The 21,889-nt window shown below is 44.5% G+C and overlaps 2 protein-coding genes across 11 annotated transcripts in view; both read left to right on the forward strand.

Moving 5' to 3' along the window:
* LOC124041672 (transcriptional repressor p66 alpha-like) overlaps positions 1 to 14,106 on the forward strand; it is a 48,877-nt gene extending 34,771 nt beyond the window's left edge. For 6 of the 10 annotated variants that reach the window (XM_046359525.1, XM_046359528.1, XM_046359532.1 and 3 more), the window contains 8 exons: positions 2,429 to 2,578; positions 2,854 to 2,931; positions 3,067 to 3,195; positions 3,502 to 3,702; positions 10,199 to 10,472; positions 10,639 to 11,084; positions 12,255 to 12,486; positions 13,288 to 14,106. In XM_046359525.1, the coding sequence (XP_046215481.1) occupies positions 2,429 to 2,578; positions 2,854 to 2,931; positions 3,067 to 3,195; positions 3,502 to 3,702; positions 10,199 to 10,472; positions 10,639 to 11,084; positions 12,255 to 12,486; positions 13,288 to 13,424 (1,647 nt within the window). In that variant the 3' untranslated portion in view covers positions 13,425 to 14,106. The remainder of the gene's footprint in view (positions 1 to 2,428; positions 2,579 to 2,853; positions 2,932 to 3,066; positions 3,196 to 3,501; positions 3,703 to 10,198; positions 10,473 to 10,638; positions 11,085 to 12,254; positions 12,487 to 13,287) is intronic. The other 4 variants (XM_046359535.1, XM_046359527.1, XM_046359534.1 and 1 more) reach the window with 4 other exon arrangements.
* A 2,331-nt stretch (positions 14,107 to 16,437) lies between these two features.
* Positions 16,438 to 20,182, forward strand: LOC124041673 (NADH dehydrogenase [ubiquinone] 1 alpha subcomplex subunit 13-like). The gene is made up of 5 exons (XM_046359536.1): positions 16,438 to 16,595; positions 17,942 to 18,020; positions 18,131 to 18,202; positions 19,668 to 19,737; positions 19,934 to 20,182. The coding sequence occupies exons 1-5, from the start codon at positions 16,502 to 16,504 to the stop codon at positions 20,051 to 20,053; spliced, it is 435 nt and encodes a 144-aa protein (XP_046215492.1). The 5' UTR covers positions 16,438 to 16,501; the 3' UTR covers positions 20,054 to 20,182.
* Positions 20,183 to 21,889: the final 1,707 nt, after the last annotated feature.

Below are 21,889 nucleotides of genomic sequence, written 5' to 3' on the forward strand. Positions count from 1 at the left end.
TGTTCACAGCCTGTGAACCATGCTCTTGTTCACAGCCTGTGAACCATGCTCTTGTTCACAGCCTGTGAACCATGCTCTTGTTCACAGCCTGTGAGCCATGCTCTTGTTCACAGCCTTTGAACCATGCTCTTGTTCACAGCCTGTGAGCCATGCTCTTGTTCACAGCCTGTGAGCCATGCTCTTGTTCACAGCCTGTGAGCCATGCTCTTGTTCACAGCCTGTGAGACATGCTCTTGTTCACAGCTTGTGAGCCATGCTCTTGTTCACAGCCTGTGAACCATGCTCTTGTTCACAGCCTGTGACCCATGCTCTTGTTCACAGCCTGTGAGCCAAGCTCTTGTTCACAGCCTGTGAGCCAAGCTCTTGTTCACAGCCTGTGAGCCATGCTCTTGTTCACAGCCTGTGAGCCATGCTCTTGTTCACAGCCTGTGAGCCATGCTCTTGTTCACAGCCTGTGAGCCATGCTCTTGTTCACAGCCTGTGTCGGCAGTTTTGTTACAGTGCCATGACAGAGGGTATCACGTCTGCTGCAGGCACAGTTGATGTGCTTATTTCTCGAGTCAGTTGTTCGAAAGGAGATAACTAGTGTGTTCAAGTTTTCAAACATGTTCTCAAATGCCATTTAAATGGCAGCAGCGGTATGACAACCAGCACATTCATGAGCATACAATATGACTTTCCTCAGTACGAAATCCTCGACGACCCACTGTGCTGTCAGACTCCGCATGCCCATGGGGCTGATATCGCTGGTCAAAGTGTCAGTCGTGACGCTAATAGCAGTGACGCTGTTATTGTGTAACTCCGGTACGGCAACATCTGAAAAATAGCGCACTTAGTCACCCACGACAGAGAATGGTTGTCTCTCAAGGGCAATGAATTCCATTATCTTGTAGTTAATGGATTTCGCCATTGAGTTGTCTCGCTGAAATGTTCTTACTCTTTCAAATGACTGCTGGACTTGTTGACTGCTCGATCCACACAGCAGACATTGTGGACCAGGTTAGGAATGCTGTGTTGCACGTGTTGGGCTAAATGTTACGTGGCGTCATCACGGCATGTACCTACATTATATAGGAATGCACATCAGCTTTGACATCGGTTTTGCACATCAGCGTTAAACTAGACATCGGGTCGATACCGATGTTGGCATTGTTAGCTAATATTGTCCGATTCCAATATGTTCACCGATATATCGTGCATCCCTACTTAGCACACCTGTACTTGGGGAGTTCCTCATATTCTTCTCTGCAGATCCTCTCAAGCTCTGTTAGGTTGGATGGGGAGCGTCACTGCACAGCTATTTTCAGGTCTCTCCAGAGATGTTCGATCAGGTTCAAGTCCAGGCTCTGGCTGGGCCACTCAAAGCCACTCCTGCTTTGTCTTGGCTGTGTGCTTAGGTTTGTTGTCCTATTGGAAGGTGAACCTTCGCCCAGTCTGAGGTCCTGAGTACTCTGGAGCATGTTTTCATCAAGGATCTCTCTGTACTTTTCTCCGTTCATCTTTCCCTCGATCCTAACTAGTCTCCCAGTCCCTGCTGCTGAAAAACATCTCTACAGCATGAAGCTGCCACCACCATGCTTCACCGTAGGGATGGTGCCAAGGCCCCTCTGCCCCGATTGCTCAATTTGGCCATGCTGCCAGCTCTAGGAAGAGTCTTGGTGCTTACAAACTTCTTCCATTTAAGAATGATGGAGGCCACTGTGTTCTTATGGACTTTCAATGCTGCATAAATGGTACCCTTTCTTTGACCTCATGGCTTGATTTTTGCTCTGACATGCACTGTCAACTTTGGGACCTTTATATAGACTGTGGGACCTTATTTTCACAGGTGTGTGCCTTTCCAAATCATGTCCAATCAATAGAAATTACCACAGGTGGACTCAAATAAAGTTGTAGAAAAATCTGAAGGATGATCCATGGAAACAGGATGCACCTGAGCTCAATTTCAAGTCTCATAGCAAAGGGTCTGAATACTTTAGTAAATACGGTATTTCTGTTTAAAAAAAAAAACTTTTCTAGAAACTTTGGCATTTTAGATAATTAACCACTTTAGCATTTAAGATCATTAACTACTTTAGCATTTAAGATAATTAACAACTTTAGCATTTAAGATAATTAACAACTTTAGCATTTTAGATCATTAACAACTTTGCAACTACTACTTTTTAGCTACTTCTCTCTGTCTGCTGTACCGGCCTTTCTTGCACTGGTCTCTGTCTCTCTGTCTCTGTCTCTCTCTCTCTGTCTCTCTGTCTCTCTCTCTCTCTCTCTCTCTCTGTCTCTCTCTCTCTCTCTCTCTCTCTCTCTCTCTCTCTCTCTCTCTCTCTCTCTCTCTCTCTCTCTCTCTCTCTCTCTCTCTCTCTCTCGTCAAATTGGTCTTTATCTCTCTCTCTCGTCAAATTGGTCTTTATCTGGTCTCTGTGTGTAGAAGACCAGTCCAGAGGACAGGGATCGCATCATAAAGCAGTTGAAAGAGGAGCTGAGGCAGGAGGAGGCCAAGCTGGTGCTTCTGAAGAAACTACGACAGAGCCAGATACAGAAGGACACACTGCAGAAGGTATGGACGCATATAGCCAAGGTGAGTTGTTGTGATGAGGGCCCTGCCTGTGACATAAAATCAGTGTCACCCTCTGCCCAAGAAGGAATTTGGTTTCCCAAAGCAGAAAACAGGAGTTCAGATCCCAGCTCTCTCTCTCACTCACTCACTCACTCACTCACTCACTCACTCACACACACACAATACAGAAAAAGCCACACAGGTAAACACATACATTCACCCAGATGCCTACTTCCACAAACTTACAAATAGACACACACCCAGCTCATTCTATCCATCTCTGTCTTGTTCCACAGCCCTCAGTATTGTCAGGTTCTGCAGCTCCTCCATCTCTGATCCGCGGATCCATTACAGCCAGCAAAGGCTCCCAGCAGGTCAGACATCTCTCTCACACAAACAAGCTTGTTTGCATACACAAGTTAAAAAAAAAATGTTTACCACGTTTCTGTTAATTGAATAATTTAGTTTAAGACCGAGACATGAGTCCGAAGACTTTATTTCATCCCCAGGTGGGGTCAAGTAGGAGTTCAGGCACAGTCATTCCTCCTCCTCTGGTGAGGGGCGGGCAGCAGATCTCCTCCAAGCATGGCTCCCACAACTCCCAGATCATCATGCCACCCCTAGTTAGAGGGGCACAGGTAAGAGAGACCACCATCTACCTGCCAAACTGGTCATCAGATGATATCAATCCTCACTACTAATGACTGACTTTTGTGTCACCTGTTTTTTTCTTTTCTCTCTTTGTCTCGGTCTCTTTCATTCCCCTCTTGTCTCTCCACCCTCCCTCACATATTGCTGCTGTGTCCCTCATCCTCTTCTTTCCCATGAGCTGTCCAATGCTCTCTTCTATATGCCCTCTCTCTGTCCAATGTTGGCCCTCTTTATCCCTGCCCTGTCCCTCTTCTCCTCCTCGGTCCAATCTCTCCCCTGACCCCCTTTTGTAGCCAATTGCTGTGTCTCCTCAGCAGATCCAGTCTCTCCAGCAGCAGCAACAGCAGCAACTTTCAGGGTCTGGCTCTGGAGGCTCTGGCCCCCCTCCCCTGCTGCTGGCCTCCAGGGCCAACGTACCCGGCACCCAGGCCCAGAGAGGCCTCATCAGGGTGGGAAACGTCAACAATGCCAGCCTGCTGGTCAACATCTCACAGGTGGGGCAGAGGCAGGGCTCTATTCTTTAAACATTAGATTCAAATACAGCCTATATGAATTCTAGCTACTTCTGAAGCACATGTTGTGCCCTCACCTAATGTGTAACCCTGTAAAGACATTTGTTTATCATAAAAACCTAAAATGTTGATATAAATACCTGTGATTCAAATTACAAACTAATTTGTGGAATATTAGGTTTCTACATGATTTAAAAGCGCTATTTTCCTAAAATTGTACACTGCCTCTTTTAAGAGCATCACGTCAGTGTTGATGATAATAACAACTAGATCCATTTCCATTAATAAAAATTGTGACTTCCTTCAGTATTTTTGTGGCAGTGGATAGAATAGCCTGAACGTGTGAAAATTGCTTTGGTGTCTCCAGCTTGAACAGTTCAAGAGTTAGGAAAGGGAAAGAGGGATACCTAGTCAGTTGACCAACTGAATGCATTCAACCGAAATGTGTCTTCCGCATTTAATCCAACCCCTCTGAATCGGAGGGCTGCCTTAATCTACTGTTGGTTGGACATTTTTATGCTAATTTATACAGTTATAGTTGATTAACGCTTTAAAGAATTTGAAGTTATGATAGCCAGAACATGTGCAAGTTGGTTTGGTGTATCTAGCTTGAACGGTTCAAGAGTTACTGTTGTTATGTTACTTTATGCTAATTTATGCAAATGTTTATGTAGGTAGTTGATAAAGATTCTAAAGAACTTGAAGTTTGCATAGCCTGAATGTTTTGAAGTTGGTCTTGTAGCTTCATTGGCCAAGGAGCAGAACCATTTGTATTCCTATGGTTCTCATTCAAAGCCACAATGTCTGCTGTGTTTCTGCACATTTTAAATGGTTATAGTTCCAAAAGTATATATAAACTCAGCAAAAGAAGAAACCTCCTCTCACTGTCAACTGCGTTTATTTTCAGCCAACTTAACATGTGTAAGTATTTGTATGAACATAACAAGATTCAACAACTGAGACATAAACTGAACAAGTTCCACAGACATGTGACTAACATAAATGGAATAATGTGTCCCTGAACAAAGGGGGGGTCAAAATCAAAAGTAACAGTCAGTATCTGGTGTGGCCACCAGCTGCATTAAGTACTGCAGTGCGTCTCATGGACTGCACCAGATTTGCCAGTTCTTGCTGTGAGATGTTACCCCACTCTTCCATCAAGGCACCTGCAAGGTCCCGGACATTTCTGGGGGGAATGGCCCTAGCCCTCAACCTCCGATCCATCTGGTCCCAGACATGGTCAAAGGGATTGAGATCCGGGCTCGTCACTGGCCGTGGCAGAACACTGACATTTCTGCCTTTGCAGGAAATCACGCTCAGAACGAGCAGTTTGGCTGGTGGCACTGTCATGCTGGAGGGTCATGTCAGGATGAGCCTGCAGGAAGGGTACCACATGAGGGAGGAGGATGTCTTCCCTGTAACGCACAGTGTTGAGATTGCCTGCAATGACAACAAGCTCATTCCGATAATGCTGTGACACACAGCCCCAGACCATGACGGACCCTCCACCTCCATATCGATGTAACACTCATTCCTTTGATGATAAACGCAAATCCGACCATCAACCCTGGTGAGACAAAACCACGACTCGTCAGTGAAGAGCACTTTTTGCCAGTCCTGTCTGGTCCAGCGACAGTGGGTTTGTGCCCATAGGCGACGTTGTCTAGTGAGGACCTGCCTTGCAACAGGCCTACAACGGACCTCTCTCTGCCTATTGCGGACAGTCTGAGCACTGATGGCAGGATTGTGCATTCCTGGTGTAACTCGGGCAATTGTAGTTGCCATCTTGTACCTGTCCCGCAGGTGTGATGTTCGGATGTACCAATCCTGTACAGGTGTTGTTACACGTGGTCTGCCACTGCAAGGACCATCAGCTGTTCTTTCTGTCTCCCTGTAGCGCTGTCTTAGGCATCTCACAGTACGGACATTGCAATTGATTGCCCTGGCCACATCTGCAGTCCTCATGCCTCCTTGCAGCATGCCTAACAACAGGCTGACCACACCGCTCGTGTCGCGTGCGCGTTGCCAAGGGCTAAAATAGAAGTCAGTTCTATTTCTGACGCAGGTCGAGATCAGTGACGGTAATGCAGCTAATTTATGAAAGTTGCCAATCGCAATATAAAGTCAAGAGAATGAAAAGCCTGGAAGGAAGAGATGACTAGAAAGGATTTGGTTGACCGTTTTATGTTTGGATTAATTGGCGGAGTAGATGACCTTGTACATTACAGGTAAAATAACAACTCAATGTTTATATCCCAGGACAAATTAGCTAGCAACAGCAAGCTAGCTAAATTGGAAAAATTAGCTAGCAAGTGCAAGCTAACTAGTTAAATTGGACAAATTAGCTAGCAAGTGCAAGTTTAACATGTTTAATGTTTTTTGACCTGTCCCCAAATTAATATAATATATATATATTATTATTTTTTATTTATTTAATTTTCCCCCCTTTTCTCCCCAATTTCGTGGTATACAATTGTTAGTAGTTAGTAGTTACTATTTTATCGCTACAACTCCCGCACGGGCTCGGGAGAGACGAAGGTCGAAAGCCATGCGTCCTCCGAAACACAACACAACCCAACCAAGCCGCACTGCTTCTTAACACAGCGCGCATCCAACCCGGAAGCCAGCTGCACCAATGTGTCGGAGGAAACACCGTGCACCTGGCAACCTTGGTTAGCGCGCACTGTACCCGGCCCGTCACAGGAGTTGCTGATGTGCGATGAGACAAGGCTAATCTGAAAACAAGACTCCCTAAATTTTATCAGCATATCGATTGCACAACCAGGGCTGGAAAAACCTTGGATCATTGCTATTCCAACTTCCACGACGCATATAAGGCCCTGCCCCACCCTCCTTTCGGAAAAGCTGACCACGACTCCATTTTGCTGATCCCTGCCTACAGACAGAACCTAAAACAAGAAGCTCCCACGCTGAGGTCTGTTCAACGCTGGTCCGACCAATCTGATTCCACACTCCAAGACTGCTTCCATCACGTGGACTGGGATATGTTCCGTATTGCGTCAGACGACAACATTGACGAATACGCTGATTCGGTGTGCGAGTTCATTAGAACGTGCGTTGAAGATGTCGTTCCCATAGCAACGATTAAAACATTCCCAAACCAGAAACCGTGGATTGATGGCAGCATTCGCGTGAAACTGAAAGCCCGAACCACTGCTTTTAATCAGGGCAAGGTGACTGGAAACATGACCGAATACAAACAGTGTAATTATTCCCTCCGCAAGGCAATCAAACAAGCTAAGCGTCAGTATAGAGACAAAGTAGAATCTCAATTCAACGGCTCAGAATCAAGAGGTATGTGGCAGGGTCTACAGTCAATCACGGATTACAAAAAGAAAACCAGCACCGTCACGGACCAGGGTTTTCTTGCTCCCAGGCAGACTAAATAACTTTTTTGCCCGCTTTGAGGACAATACAATGCCACTGACACTGCCCGCAACTAAAACATGCGGACTCTCCTTCACTGCAGCCGACGTGAGGAAAACATTTAAACGTGTCAAACCTCGCAAGGCTGCAGGCCCAGACGGCATCCCCAGCCGCGCCCTCAGAGCATGCGCAGACCAGCTGGCTGGTGTGTTTACGGATATATTCAATCAATCCCTATCCCAGTCTGTTGTTCCCACATGCTTCAAGAGGGCCACCATTGTTCCTGTTCCCAAGAAAGCTAAGGTAGCTGAGCTAAACGACTACCGCCCCGTAGCACTCACTTCCGTCATCATGAAGTGCTTTGAGAGACTAGTCAAGGACCATATCACCTCCACCCTACCTGACACCCTAGACCCACTCCAATTTGCTTACCGCCCAAATAGGTCCACAGACGATGCAATCTCAACCACACTGCACACTGCCCTAATCCATCTGGACAAGAGGAATACCTATGTGAGAATGCTGTTCATCGACTACAGCTCGGCATTTAACACCATAGTGCCCTCCAAGCTCGTCATCAAGCTCGAGAACCTGGGTCTCGACCCCGCCCTGTGCAACTGGGTACTGGACTTCCTGACTGGCCGCCCCAAGGTGGTGAGGGTAGGCAACAACATCTCCACCCCGCTGATCTTCAACACTGGGGCCCCACAAGGGTGCGTTCTGACCCCTCTCCTGTACTCCCTGTTCACCCACGACTGCGTGGCCACGCACGGCTCCAACTCAATCATCAAGTTTGCGGACAACACAACAGTGGTAGGCTTGATTACCAACAACGACGAGACAGCCTACAGGGAGGAGGTGAGGGCCCTCGGAGTGTGGTGTCAGGAAAATAATCTCACACTCAACGTCAACAAAACTAAGGAGATGATTGTGGACTTCAGGAAACAGCAGAGGGAACACCCCCCTATCCACATCGATGGAACAGTAGTGGAGAGGGTAGTAAGTTTTAAGTTCCTCGGCATACACATCACAGACAAACTGAATTGGTCCACCCACACAGACAGCATCGTGAAGAAGGCGCAGCAGCGCCTCTTCAACCTCAGGAGGCTGAAGAAATCTGGCTTGTCACCAAAAGCACTCACAAACTTCTACAGATGCACAATCGAGAGCATCCTGTCGGGCTGTATCACCGCCTGGTACGGCAACTGCTCCGCCCACAACCGTAAGGCTCTCCAGAGGGTAGTGAGGTCTGCACAACGCATCACCGGGGGCAAACTACCTGCCCTCCAGGACACCGACACCACCCGGTGTCACAGGAAGGCCATAAAGATCATCAAGGACAACAACCACCCGAGCCCCTGTCTGTTCACCCTGCTATCATCCAGAAGGCGAGGTCAGTACAGGTGCATCAAAGCTGGGACCGAGAGACTAAAAAACAGCTTCTATCTCAAGGCCATCAGACTGTTAAACAGCCACCACTAACATTGAGTGGCTGCTGCCAACACACTGACTCAACTCCAGCCACTTTAATAATGGGAATTGATGGGAAATTATGTAAAATATATCACTAGCCACTTTAAACAATGCTACCTAATATAATGTTTACATACCCTACATTATTCATCTCATATGTATACGTATATACTGTACTCTATATCATCTACTGCATCTTTATGTAATACATGTATCACTAGCCACTTTAACTATGCCACTTTGTTTACATACTCATCTCATATGTATATACTGCACTCAATACCATCTACTGTATCTTTCCTATGCCGCTCTGTACCATCACTAATGGGGGGGAAATACAAACATTTTAGAACTGTATCAGTGGACTAATGGGGGAAATACAAACATTTTAGCACTGTATCAGTGGACTAATGGGGGAAATACAAACATTTTAGAACTGTATCAGTGTACTAATGGGGGAATACAAAATTTTTAGAACTGTATCAGTGGACTAATGGGGGGGAAATACAAACATTTTAGAACTGTATCAGTGGATTAATGGGGGGGAATACAAACATTTTAGAACTGTATCAGTGGACTAATTGGGGGGAATACAAACATTTTAGAACTGTATCAGTGGACTAATGGGGGAAATACAAACATTTTAGAACTGTATCAGTGGACTAATGGGGGGAAATACAAACATTTTAGAACTGTATCAGTGGACTAATGGGGGGAAATACAAACATTTTAGAACTGTATCAGTGGACTAATGGGGGAAATACAAACATTTTAGAACTGTATCAGTGGACTAATGGGGGGAATACAAATTTTTTAGAACTGTATCAGTGGACTAATGGGGGGGGGGGATACAAACATTTTAGAACTGTATCAGTGGACTAATGGGGGAAATACAAACATTTTAGAACTGTATCAGTGGACTAATGGGGGGAATACAAACATGGGGGGGAATTTAGAACTGTATCAGTGGACTAATGGGGGGGAATACAAACATTTTAGAACTGTATCAGTGGACTAATGGGGGGATTTTTTAGAACTGGTGGACTAGAACTGTATCAGTGGACTAATGGGGGGAACTACAAACATTTTAGAACTGTATCAGTGGACTAATGGGGGGTAAATACAAACATTTTAGAACTGTATCAGTGGACTAATGGGGGGGGCAAGATACAGTCCTTGTGTATGTCATGTAGCAAGTAAAACATTTTAGAACTGTATCAGTGGACTAATGGGGGGAATACAAACATTTTAGAACTGTATCAGTGGACTAATGGGGGATGGAGACTTGCAATACAAACATTTTAGAACTGTATCAGTGGACTAATGGGTCATGATGTATTTGCCTGACAACCTCAACTGGAATACAAACATCGCAGTGCTAGAGGCGCTACTACAGACCCGGGGACGATCCCGGGCTGTATCACAACCGGCCGCGATTGGGAGTACCATAGGGAGGCGCACAATTGGCCCAGCGTCGTTCGCGTTTGGCCGGGGGAGGCTGTCATTGTAAATAAGAATTTGTTCTTAACTGACTTGCTTGGTTAAATGAAGGTTAAATAAAAAGATCTTATCCCCTTCTTTCTCCCTCTCAACCCCTTCTCATTCCTCTCTCTCCCAGGCCTCCGCAACTAACGTGAAGGTTCCTTCTATGACCTCCCAGTCTGGAAACAGCAATGTGTCTGTGGTCAACGTGAACGACTCTCCTGCTGCCTGTCAGGCCGCAGCTAAGCAAGCCCTGCGTAAGCAGCTGGAGAAGACCCTTCTGGAGATCCCTCCTCCCAAACTTCCCACCCCAGAGCTAAACTTCCTGCCCTCTGCAGCAAACAACGAGTTCATCTACCTGGTGGGCCTGGAGGATGTGGTGCAGAACCTGCTGGACTCCATGATGAGAGGTACTATACATATTATGCTTGTGTAAACACTATATAACACTATGCTATCAGAGGTGCAAACACTACATACAGTATTCCATCCAATTACATACAATTAATTTACACAATAATATCACTTCCTTACTCACCCCTCCCCCTGCTGCGCTATCCTTTTTGTCTTCTCCAGCTAAAACAGGGAAGCCCCCAGTCAAGCCCTCCATCAAAGAGCCCTTCACCTGCACCCAGTGCAGCACCGATTTTACCTGCCGTTGGAGGCAAGACAAGGCCAAGGGCGGGACTATCCTCTGTGCGGATTGCATGTCCTCCAAACAGAAGAAGGCCCTGAAGGCCGAGCACACCAATAGGCTGAAGGCTGCATTTGTCAAGGCCCTGCAGCAGGAACAGGAGATAGAGCAGCAGATCCTCCAGCAGGCTGCCGCCCCCGTCTCTCACACCCCCTCCTCCTCTTTCTCCTCCTCATCCACCTCTCTGTCGGTGAAGGCGGAGCATCTAGTGTCCCAGCAACTGAAACAGGCCCAGGCCCAGGCTAGGGCCTCCTCTCTGCATCACCATCACCAACAGCACAACAGAGGACAGAGCATTGCACGCCACCACTCAACCAACATCAAACAGGTAGGGGTGACGCACTACTCCGCAGTTCCCTGAAACTGTCACATCACCTGTGCCACTCCAGGCCCTGTCACATTCAATGACTACAGGCCCTGTCACATTCAATGACTACAGGCCCTGTCACATTCAATGACTACAGGCCCTGTCACATTCAATGACTACAGGCCCTGTCACATTCAATGACTACAGGCCCTGTCACATTCAATTATTACAGGCCCTGTCACATTCTATGACTACAGGCCCTGTCACATTCAATGACTACAGGCCCTGTCACATTCAATGACTACAGGCCCTGTCACATTCAATGACTACAGGCCCTGTCACATTCAATGACTACAGGCCCTGTCACATTCAATGACTACAGGCCCTGTCACATTCAATGACTACAGGCCCTGTCACATTCAATGACTACAGGCCCTGTCACATTCAATGACTACAGGCCCTGTCACATTCAATGACTACAGGCCCTGTCACATTCAATGACTACAGGCCCTGTCACATTCAATGACTACAGGCCGTGTCACATTCAATGACTACAGGCCCTGTCACATTCAATGACTACAGGCCCTGTCACATTCAATGACTACAGGCCCTGTCACATTCAATTAGATATAGACGGTTATAATATTCACTTACATATGGTTCCCTTTTTAATATTTTGAACAACTACAATACAACATCAATACAAATGGCTGCTCCCATCAGTGGGTGTTCTGATCAGTGGTTACGCTCGCCCCCACCCGGCCTGAGATGCTTTTCCAAGGGCGGGAAGGACCAAGACCCGCCGACGCCCGGGCAGGCATGGAAGCAAGTGCACCCATAACCACCAGGATCAGCACACCCTTCGCTCACAGCGTGAAACGAAAACACAAAACGCACATAACTCAACGCACCCCTGATTAGAGGACCTCAAACCTTTCCACTGTGCATGTGTGTATGTAGTTATCCCATCACTCATTCATTCCAACATGCAGCCACAGATCACCCCATCTTTCCCATTAGATCAGCATTGTACCATTTCCTCTTGCAGTACATCCCTACATTCTACCATGGTGTCTCACTAGGGACTTGAACCTCCCCATCTGCAACAGCCCAATGGTTCCCTTGGCTTGTGTTGTATGTTCTTGTCACTCAATCTTCTTTTTCATTCTCCCCCCCTCCCTTCCACCTCAGGGCCAGCTCTCCCGTGGCGGTGTCCCGTCTGTGGGGGTGAGGGGAGTGTCCCACTCTTTCTCCTCCTCTCAGCTGCAGAGTGCAGTGGCCGCTGCAGGCTTGGTCAGCCGGCCAGGTAAGCATGCCCATGTGCGCTCGGCTGCCCAGGGTTCAAAGGGCAGCTCCAGTGGGAACAGCAGCAGTGGTAGCGCCCAAGCCACTGCATGGAGGAAGCAGAACAACATCAACACAGGTAGACTAATACCGTCTCGGACTCCAACCCACCACCACACCTCACTGCCCCAATGAAAATAATGAAAATAAGTACAAGCATTTAAGCAATATAGCTCCTTTACGCCCATCAGAGGGTTAGATGGATCACAATATGGCTCATTTACGCCCATCAGAGGGTTAGATGGATCACAATATGGCTCCTTTACGCCCATCAGAGGGTTAGATGGATCACAATATGGCTCCTTTACGCCCATCAGTGGGTTAGATGGATCACAATATGGCTAATTTACGCCCATCAGTGGGTTAGATGGATCACAATATGGCTAATTTACGCCCATCAGAGGGTTAGATGGATCACAATATGGCTCCTTTATGCCCATCAGAGGGTTAGATGGATCACAATATGGCTCCTTTACGCCCATGAGTGGGTTAGATGGATCACAATATGGCTAATTTACGCCCATCAGAGGGTTAGATGGATCACAATATAGCCCATCAGAGGGTTAGATGGATCACAATATGGCTCCTTTACGCCCATCAGAGGGTTAGATGGATCACAATAGAGGCCAGGGATTGTTTTTTTTTGACTAGGCATCTGACTGCTCTTTGTGCCCCCAATGCTCTGTTTCCTTCTCTCTGCTTCAGTCCCTCTGGTGGCTGGCATTCTCATTTGACTCCCTGGCTAGCTCACCTCCCCAATAGTAGAGTTGGTCCATGATTTCCCTGCTATGATATCAATGTTATGTGTGTGTGTGTGTTTTATTCTGCTCAGTGCACCCTCCCATTCAGAGACTGACCCCTCTCCCCTCTTTCTCTCCAGGTGTGACCATGGCCTATGTGAACCCCAGCCTGCCAGTCCATAAGACCTCGTCCACAGTGGACGCCCGCCAGAGAGAGTACCTCCTGGACATGATCCCCTCGCGCTCCATCTCCCAGACAGCTAACACGTGGAAATAATCATCTCATACTCATTATCAATAACCTTTTACCAATAGCTACTGTTGTCAACGCAAACAATGCAATTTACAGTTAAGGAAACGCAGTCTTCAAACTTTTGAGGAGAAGCATTCTCTTTTCTTTTTTTTTGCAGAGTGTTTTTGTTTCTCTTATGTTATTTTTCATGTCTATTGTTTGTTCTGAAGTTCACCGATGTTTGGTCAGTGTGCATAAACAGCGATTTACTCAGAAGGAAAGAAATACACGTGCCTAAAGGGCTTCCTTCCATATGTTCGTCAGCCATGATGTCTGCGAGTTCATGATGGTTTGAGAATGCTGCTTTTCTCTCAAGAACTCATGAGACGCCGTTCTGCCAACTGTGCGTTGATATCCGACCATGGAAACGATGTATGGAGCTTTACCTATTGGACGGCACAATGAGCTGATTGCCCTTTTGTCATCACAGACTCAGCAATGGGATGCAGACAAACTGTCAAGGTGTGTTCAAGATTAAATGACTGACTAGTTGAACTGTTTGCCTTATATTCAAGAGTACCCCCCCAAAAATATATAAAAGACAAAAAAATATGATCAATAAACATCCTCTTTAACTGAAAAGTTAGCTTTTTACAACCAAATCTCTATTTTTGATGTAAATTGCATGTTATAGAAGGGTCCACACACTTTCTGCGATTTCCCTTAATTGTACTTACCTGAACCAACAATTCACTTCCTCATGTTCATTGTCCAGTACGGGGGCTCTGAAAAAACATGAACAAACGCTCCAAAAACACCTAAATACAGAAACGCTCTCAGTATAGTGACGCAGGTCTTTAGATGTTGTACACATGCAATTGTGTCATTCCAAACTTCATCCGCAACGTTATATTCCATTTTGTACAACATCTAAAGACCTGCATCACAACAGAGCATTTCAGTCTCTAAAAGGGTGTTTTTGGAGAATTTGTTCATGTCTTTTCAGAGCCCCCCGTATGGCACAACGAGGGTGAATGGCTGTTTGGGGTAAGTTTCTCAAAACAAGTGAAACTGGGGGAAAAAGTGTCTAGACCTTTCTATAACATGCTATTTGCTTATAGAAAAGGAAAATTCTCATTTTAAAGAAAAACTGAGCAGTGATGTTTTCAGTGTATAAACTCAAACAGTTGATTTTAGATTTGTTGGGGTATTTACAGTAAGTTATTGGTTATTTTTTGGGACTGATGTATAAATGAACAATTCCTGTTTTGGTGTTATGGTTTTAAAAACTGAACAATTAATACTAGCCTCACACAGATGTATGTTATTCAGCTATTTACAGTTTGACAGAGCCTCTCTCCTTTCATATGTTTTACATACGCTGAACAAGTAGAGATGATCTCTTTATTATATTGTCTGTAGCCTCTGCTTTGGTTTTACATGACTTAATTCCCGAGTTGCCCCTTCATATGTGTAATAACATGTCTGTAAAGAGAACTAGTGGCAATAATAAAGACTGTCCGAATTACATGCAAACAAAGTTTCAGTGGAAGACAAAACTCTAGACTCACAGGAGTCATATCCCAGATCATTTTACAAAATGTTCTCATCTGGTGATAAGAAAAAAAAAGTTAACATTGCAGGTATTGTCACCTGCTCAGGTACATTTCAGGTTTTTGGTTGCCATGTCATGAAGCTTGGTTAGGTACAGCAACTTTTTGGTGAAGTTTGAGGATGTACAAAAGACTGAGGAGAGAATAAACATGTCTTATATTGAAATCACTCATTGATTGTTTATGCTTGGCATCAGGACCAATAACTTGTATCCCAGACAGGCCTGTGGTGAGGTAATTGGGTTTACTACAGTGCTCCTGTAGGCTCCTTTTACTTCCTCAACTACAGTCTCATACATGCTTTTCAGTTTTGTTCTCTTCTACTGTAATTCTCTTCTGTAAAAGTTCCATAGGCCTGCTATGTGGTTTATAAATGAATTAACATCTGTGTTTGGGTTTCTGTCTACTGCTGTGAAAATTGTTTAGGAAATCATTTTCAGCGCTAGTTCAGATGCCATCACTGAGAAATCTGAAAAATGTGACACCTAGCGCGAGAACTGAAGTTGGACCACAGAACCACGGTCAGCCAGCAACCACCCTGTTTCTTAGGGCAGATTGGGCTCTTCACTGTCAAGCGTTACCCTCCCACCCCTTCATGGAAACTGATTGTCCAATTTGTTTGGTTTGATGTTTCCCAGCTCCAAGAAGTACCAATAAAAATAAGAAGTCATTTGAACCATTTCATTTAGTGGGAATGTGTCATTAAATTGTTGCTTCTGCCAGTCATAGTATTATTTTTCAGGACTTGATTTTCTATTACACTTTTGCTTGGCCGGGGGCGAAAGAGCCCATTCTCCTGTGGTTTGTCACGCTAGACAAGAAGTAGATTAATATGGTATCACGCGCAGATGACCGAAAGTGACTTTTCGTAGCAGGTTAGGATCGCATTTGACCTAACCCTAAACGTTTTCCTACTGTAACCTTATTCTCCTAACCTGCTGCACAAAATATCCTAACTCCTCAATTACACAGACAGGGAATTTGCGTTTTGGTACACCAAAAGTAGATACATTTCCAATGGAACGCTACATTTGCGTTGCAGAGGCAGTATGTTGTCGAACATATGCATAACGTGTATGTGTTGAAGGCTTGGCAGAAAGGGTAGCAGAAGGTGAATGTGGTTGCGCACATATCCAGATGATGCTTACCATTTTTGCGATTGGACACTCGGTGTGATCGAGGCGTTATTGTGCAAATTGGCACGCGGCATCATCTGGATATGTGTGCAACATAAATTCAACATTCACCTTCTGCTACCATTTCTGTCAAGCAGTTTGCATACAATGTGATGTATACATTCGATAAATGCAACGCCACCCAGAACAGATCGCACTGCAACTGCCTCTGCAACGCAATACTGAAAGGCACTTCTGGTGTTCCAAAACGCAAAACATTGTGTGGGTGATCGAGGAGTAACCTCCTACGAAAAGTCACTTCCGGCGTAGCTGTATACCACTTAGTCAAAACCGTCACGCTCCGGTCTGTTTTGGAGAAGGGAAGGAGTGGAAGATGGCGGCGACCAAGGTGAAGCAGGACATGCCTCCTTCTGGAGGTTATGGCCCTGTCGACTATAAGAGAAATCTCCCGAAACGGGGACTTTCTGGTCAGTATACTAGTTACAGTTGTAATGGCTTGAGGATATAATTTTACAGTCAAACAATTACCCCAATGCTGTGTGGCTAACAAGTTCAATATTTTAGCTAGCCCGTGATATTAGCTATTTATTCTACCATTAAATAGTTGTTCCCATGTTTATTATCCCACTTTTGTACTTTATAAATATGGAAACCGATGTAGCGACGTGTAGTTGCTACCAACTATAGTTTGTTGGTTCAGCTTGCTAGCTTAGCTGGCAAACTGATCAGTTGCCTAGCTTCATGGTGAAGTCTAATCAGTGAAACATCATGTACATTCCCCCTTGTCAGTTGAAAATCAGGGCTGTGTTGGCTTTATTTGAATGTATGCCATGCATGGCGCAGTAATGTAAACAATGAACAGATCAGTCCAAGTTCAATTGTAACAGATCTAACATCAAAACAGTAGAAGCTAGGTTTCCAAAGATTTTCATTGGAATATTCAAAACTCACCATAAAAACAATGTGCATTATTTTCCCACCAAAGCTGCGTTTCCATCAAATTGACTTGTTGTGGATGAAAGTATTTGCTTGATGAAGTAGTGCACATAAACATTACAGTTTGCAGTTAAATTCACATGTACTGAATAAAATAATAGAAGTTAAATGAGTTTCCATTGAATTTGAAATAGTGAGTGTGCCCACTGGTATATTGGCATATGCCAACAGCTCGCAGATACAGTGCAGGTAGGATAGTCTACACCAGGTGTTCCCAAACCTTTTCACTCAGGCCTCCCTTCCAGCATTGGGGAACATCTTGTGCCCCATCTGTCTATTTCGATGAGCACAAACACTGTTCATGACAGTTTGCCTAATTTAAGTTTGTGACAAAACTACTTAGTATAGCGTAGAGAATCATTGTACAATATAAACCAATGTGAAATATGTTTTCCATAACCAGCTGTTTGAAGCTGGTGTACAAAACAAAGTAAAATATGAAAAAATGAATCTTAAGCATGGAAATAGCACACATAAAATATATCTACAGCTTCTTAGACTTGCTTTCAATGCCAGTAAAATCTATAACACAGATTTCTATGTGAATTTGGTCAGGTCACCCAAAAAGTTAGATATTGCAGCTTTAAAGCACATTTTCTTCAATTCTACACATTTTGCCATGTCTAATGTGTATTCATGTGATATTTGAGTGATTCAAACATTACAACAAAAGGCCTGTTCACTTTAAAAAAAATCAGATGTGTACTTTACTCGCATAAAGGTTGGATGGAAACCTGATTAGTAACTTGCATTAGTGGTCAAATTGGTTGTGGTGATTCTTATCTTGCTGACAATTAATATACATTCTTATTTTCAGGGTATAGCATGCTCACCATTGGAGTTGGTGTCATGTGTTTCGGTTATTGGAGACTCTTCAAATGGAACCGGGAGAGGAGGTAAGAATTGCCATAATCCAGTTAATGTCACTGATTCATTGTACCAATTCAGATCATTGTGACAAGTTATTGTTGGTCAATGTCCTTCTGTTATGTTCTGCTGGTTGTAGGCGGTTGCAGATTGAGGAGCTGGAAGCGAGGATAGCTCTTCTGCCTTTGCTGCAAGCAGAGCAGGACCGGAGGTAAGGGAGAGAGAGTCAAAGGCTACTTCAACAAGGTGATGTGCCAATGAACGCATTACATAATCAGATTACTTTTATGAGTAAGGGAGTGAAGTAAAGCATTCTTTTTCCTAATTAGGTAATATTATTAGTCTGTACAGATGTTTGGCTTACAGTACATATGGCTAATTAAGCAGCTGATATGATAGTGCAGCACTTGTAGACTAGCACAGGAAAGCAGCGCCACAGATGAAAGGAGAAACTAGCGATCAAACCTAAGTTAGTAAGTAGCCTATCTTTTACGACTCAGGGAAACCATGCAGTTTAGGCTACCGATGAAATAAGTTATGAACTTCACAGGGTGGTGAAAGTCCAATAAATATCAAGGGTTTTATTCTGGTGACATGATGGTCGATGCTTGACTACCGTTTGGGAAAAATATAAATATATCTAATACATACAGTGGCTTGCGAAAGTATTCACCCACTTGGCATTTTCCCTATTTTATTGCCAACCTGGAATTAAAATTGATTTTTGGGGGGTTTGTGTCATTTGATTTACACAACATGCCTACCACTTTGAAGATGCAAAGTATTTTTTATTGTGAAACAAACAAGAACAGAACATTCACCCCCCAAAGTTAATACTTTGTAGAGCCACCTTTTGCAGCAATTACAGCTGCAAGTCTCTTGGGGTATGTCTCTAAGCTTGGCACATCTAGCCACTGAGCTTTTTACCCAAATGTTTCCCCTTAAACCACTCGAGTGTTGCTTCAGCAGTATGCTTAGGGTCATTGTCCTGCTGGAAGGTGAACCTCTGTCCCAGTCTCAAATCTCTTGAAGACTGAAACTGGTTTCCCTCAAGAATTTCCCTGTATTTAGTGCCATCCATCATTCCTTCAAGTCTGACCAGTTTCAATTATTTGAAACAAGTTTTTTTGTGTTCACTTCACCAATTTGGACTATTTTGTGTTTGTCCATTACATGAAAGCCAAATAAAAATACATTTAAATTACAGGTTGTAATGCAACAAAATAGGAAAAACGCCAAGGGGGATGAATACTTTTGCAAGGCACTGTAATAATCTCATCATGTAGGCTAGCCTACCTGCACATATCTGCACTGTATCGTGCTATTGGCTAGCGCAAACATGCCAAGACCAGAGTAGGAACATGTACTATTTAAGTGTTTGTGACAAAATTATCAGTACAGATAAAAATATGAGGGAAGCACATTGAACTTCTTATTCGTTACATAAAAAATGTAAGCAGGAAAAGTACACTTTCTGTGGACGACATCATGCAATTAAAAAACAATTGATCCACAATAAGTCAGTTTAATGGAAACAACACTTGGGAAAATGTGAATATTTTCTTCATGTAGAATATTCACATGAACTTATGTCGTCAATTGGATAGAAACCTAGTTACTGGATTATCTGTTTTAGGAGCTCTACATTTAGCTGATGATTTTTTTTCTGTCTCTAGGCAACTACGGATGCTGAGGGAGAATCTGGAGGAGGAAGCAGTTGTAATGAAAGGTGTCCCCGGCTGGAAGGTAAAGAGAAGCTTGATTCCATTTCAGTCTAGACATACACATCTGTTTTATTTGTCAATTGTCATGAAGCGGGAGATGGTAGTTCTAAATGTTCTAGAATATGCACTAAAATGAAAGCAAGAAGAGGTAATAACCCTGCAATGTTGCTTATTCTACAGTGAGGATGAATACTAAGCTCCTATTTGTTTCCATCTAGGTGGGCGAGAATGTCTTCCACACAGACCGCTGGGTGGCCCCCCTCACAGAGGAGCTGTTTAACCTTCGACCCCGTGAAGAGCTTCTCCACAAGCGCTTTGGCTTCCTGTGGTACGTGTAGCCGCACCCCAGTCCAACTGTGTACACCTCAGCTACCATACCAGCCACAGCCAGTACCCTTTTGACCGGAGTCCACAACTCCACACAGCTTGTAAATGTTCTATATTAAAGTAATCTTTTCTGTACCCCATACTGATTCTCTGTCGGTTTTGTTTATTTTAATTACTGAAGGAATATTACAGGATTACCAGGATCTTGAATGTATTCTATAGCCAGGCCTACATGGTTGTCATCGAGTTCCTGCTTCTTTTTCCCCCCAGGTTAGTGAAAGTGTGTAGTCTACCCAACATGTAAGCACCTATTCAAATCACAAGTCTGAATTCTTCCCTTATAACAATATGCAATAGAATAACATGTTGTCAGTGCAATGTGGATTTCCTTTATTAACAATGGCTGTCTGTGCAGCCCCGAACACAGTCTTCCAGCCCTAATGGACGGAGTGATTCTGTTGAGCGGTGCCAAACAGGCTACTCTTCAGACTCCTTTGAGCCTTGTTGGGGAATTTCAACCAAATAAAGTTGTTTTCCTTTTAGCCTGCTATTCAGTGAGATGCAGTCATGTTAAATTGCTCTTCGTTGTGCTGGCACCTGTTACAACAGGAAGCCTGACTGCAGCGGTCAGTGGAGGCAAGGACCATCACCAAGCTTATTCAGGAGCGCTCTATATAACAGAATGCCTAGCCGCATGATAGAAATGTGTTGTGTAGAACAGACATGCCTCTGTCATGTGGAGAACTGTGTCTGCCAACTACACATTACTATTTGCAACCAAAATCCAGTCCAAACAGGCCAACATATCTGATCTTAAGTCAGTTGTGCATGTTATTTATTGTTTTGTTGTGGTTAAGATTGGGGCAAGAGGTAGGGAACTGGTCTAGCTTCCCAATATAAAAGATCAACTGGCAGACAAACAAAAATAGCATACATAGGAAAGTATACCAGTTTAATTTGAGGACCAGGATGTTGACAGCTGCGGAGGGGGAGGTTTTTCAGGCGCTTATGGGGCAGCTCTCGGGGAACTGTGGGGGAATCTTGAATGGTTGGCCTAGTGGTTGGGAGCTTGGGCCGGTGGCCAATAGGTCGCTGGTTCGTGTCCCCGATTTGACTTGGCTGGAGATCTGTTGACGTGCCCTAAGGTGGGGCGCTTGACCCTGTTGCTCCTGTGGGTCGCTCTGGATGGGAGTGTCTGCTAGATGACTGAATTTAATGTAAATGTTGTGCGGCTTCACTGCAGGTAGAGTGTATGTTTTAAAATACAATAAATGTCCACCCAACAAAAAAGATTGAGGCAAGAAACGCAGATCCTACATCTGCTTCAGTGGTAATGTCTTCAGCAATTATTTTGTCCCATTCAACAAAGGGGGCCAACACTTGTCACTCCACCCAGACTATGTTCAACATTCACACTGAAAGAAAAACTGTGACAGATGAAAAGAGACTTGCCCTTTCCTTGTTCTTTTCAGCCTCTTGCGGTCTCTGGATGACACCTATCTGCTGTTGGTAACACTGCTTCATTATGTGCAGATGGACTGAGAGGCCTCAACGCTTTCATTGTTATGTCCGGTTCATCGGTGGGAGCTTGAAAATCGGTTACTAGGTCCCTGCATCTGGCACACGCCCACATACCCCTCTCAACTTCTTTGCATTCCAGCTGTGTTTTACTTTAGCTTAGTTAGACTGTTTACTTTGAACTAATCAGATTCACCCACATTGAGTCCTGAAAGGGCATCACTCACACAGGAGGTGTGCATCACTGTGAGTTTGAGAGACGAGACAAACAAAAATACCAATTTGTGACAGATTCTGAAGATGAACTACAGCTGTTCTGACCTGGAGGA

Source organism: Oncorhynchus gorbuscha, linkage group LG08 (genome assembly GCF_021184085.1).
Source record: "Oncorhynchus gorbuscha isolate QuinsamMale2020 ecotype Even-year linkage group LG08, OgorEven_v1.0, whole genome shotgun sequence".
NCBI classification, from domain to species: domain Eukaryota; kingdom Metazoa; phylum Chordata; class Actinopteri; order Salmoniformes; family Salmonidae; genus Oncorhynchus; species Oncorhynchus gorbuscha.

Excerpts from the sequence above, each read along its gene's own strand:
- LOC124041673 (XM_046359536.1), top strand. The coding sequence starts at position 16,502 with ATGGCGGCGACCAAGGTGAAGCAGGACATGCCTCCTTCTGGAGGTTAT. Across the intron at positions 18,021-18,130 it reads AAATGGAACCGGGAGAGGAG|GCGGTTGCAGATTGAGGAGC; the intron begins GTAAGAATTGCC and ends TGCTGGTTGTAG. Across the intron at positions 18,203-19,667 it reads CAAGCAGAGCAGGACCGGAG|GCAACTACGGATGCTGAGGG; the intron begins GTAAGGGAGAGA and ends TTCTGTCTCTAG.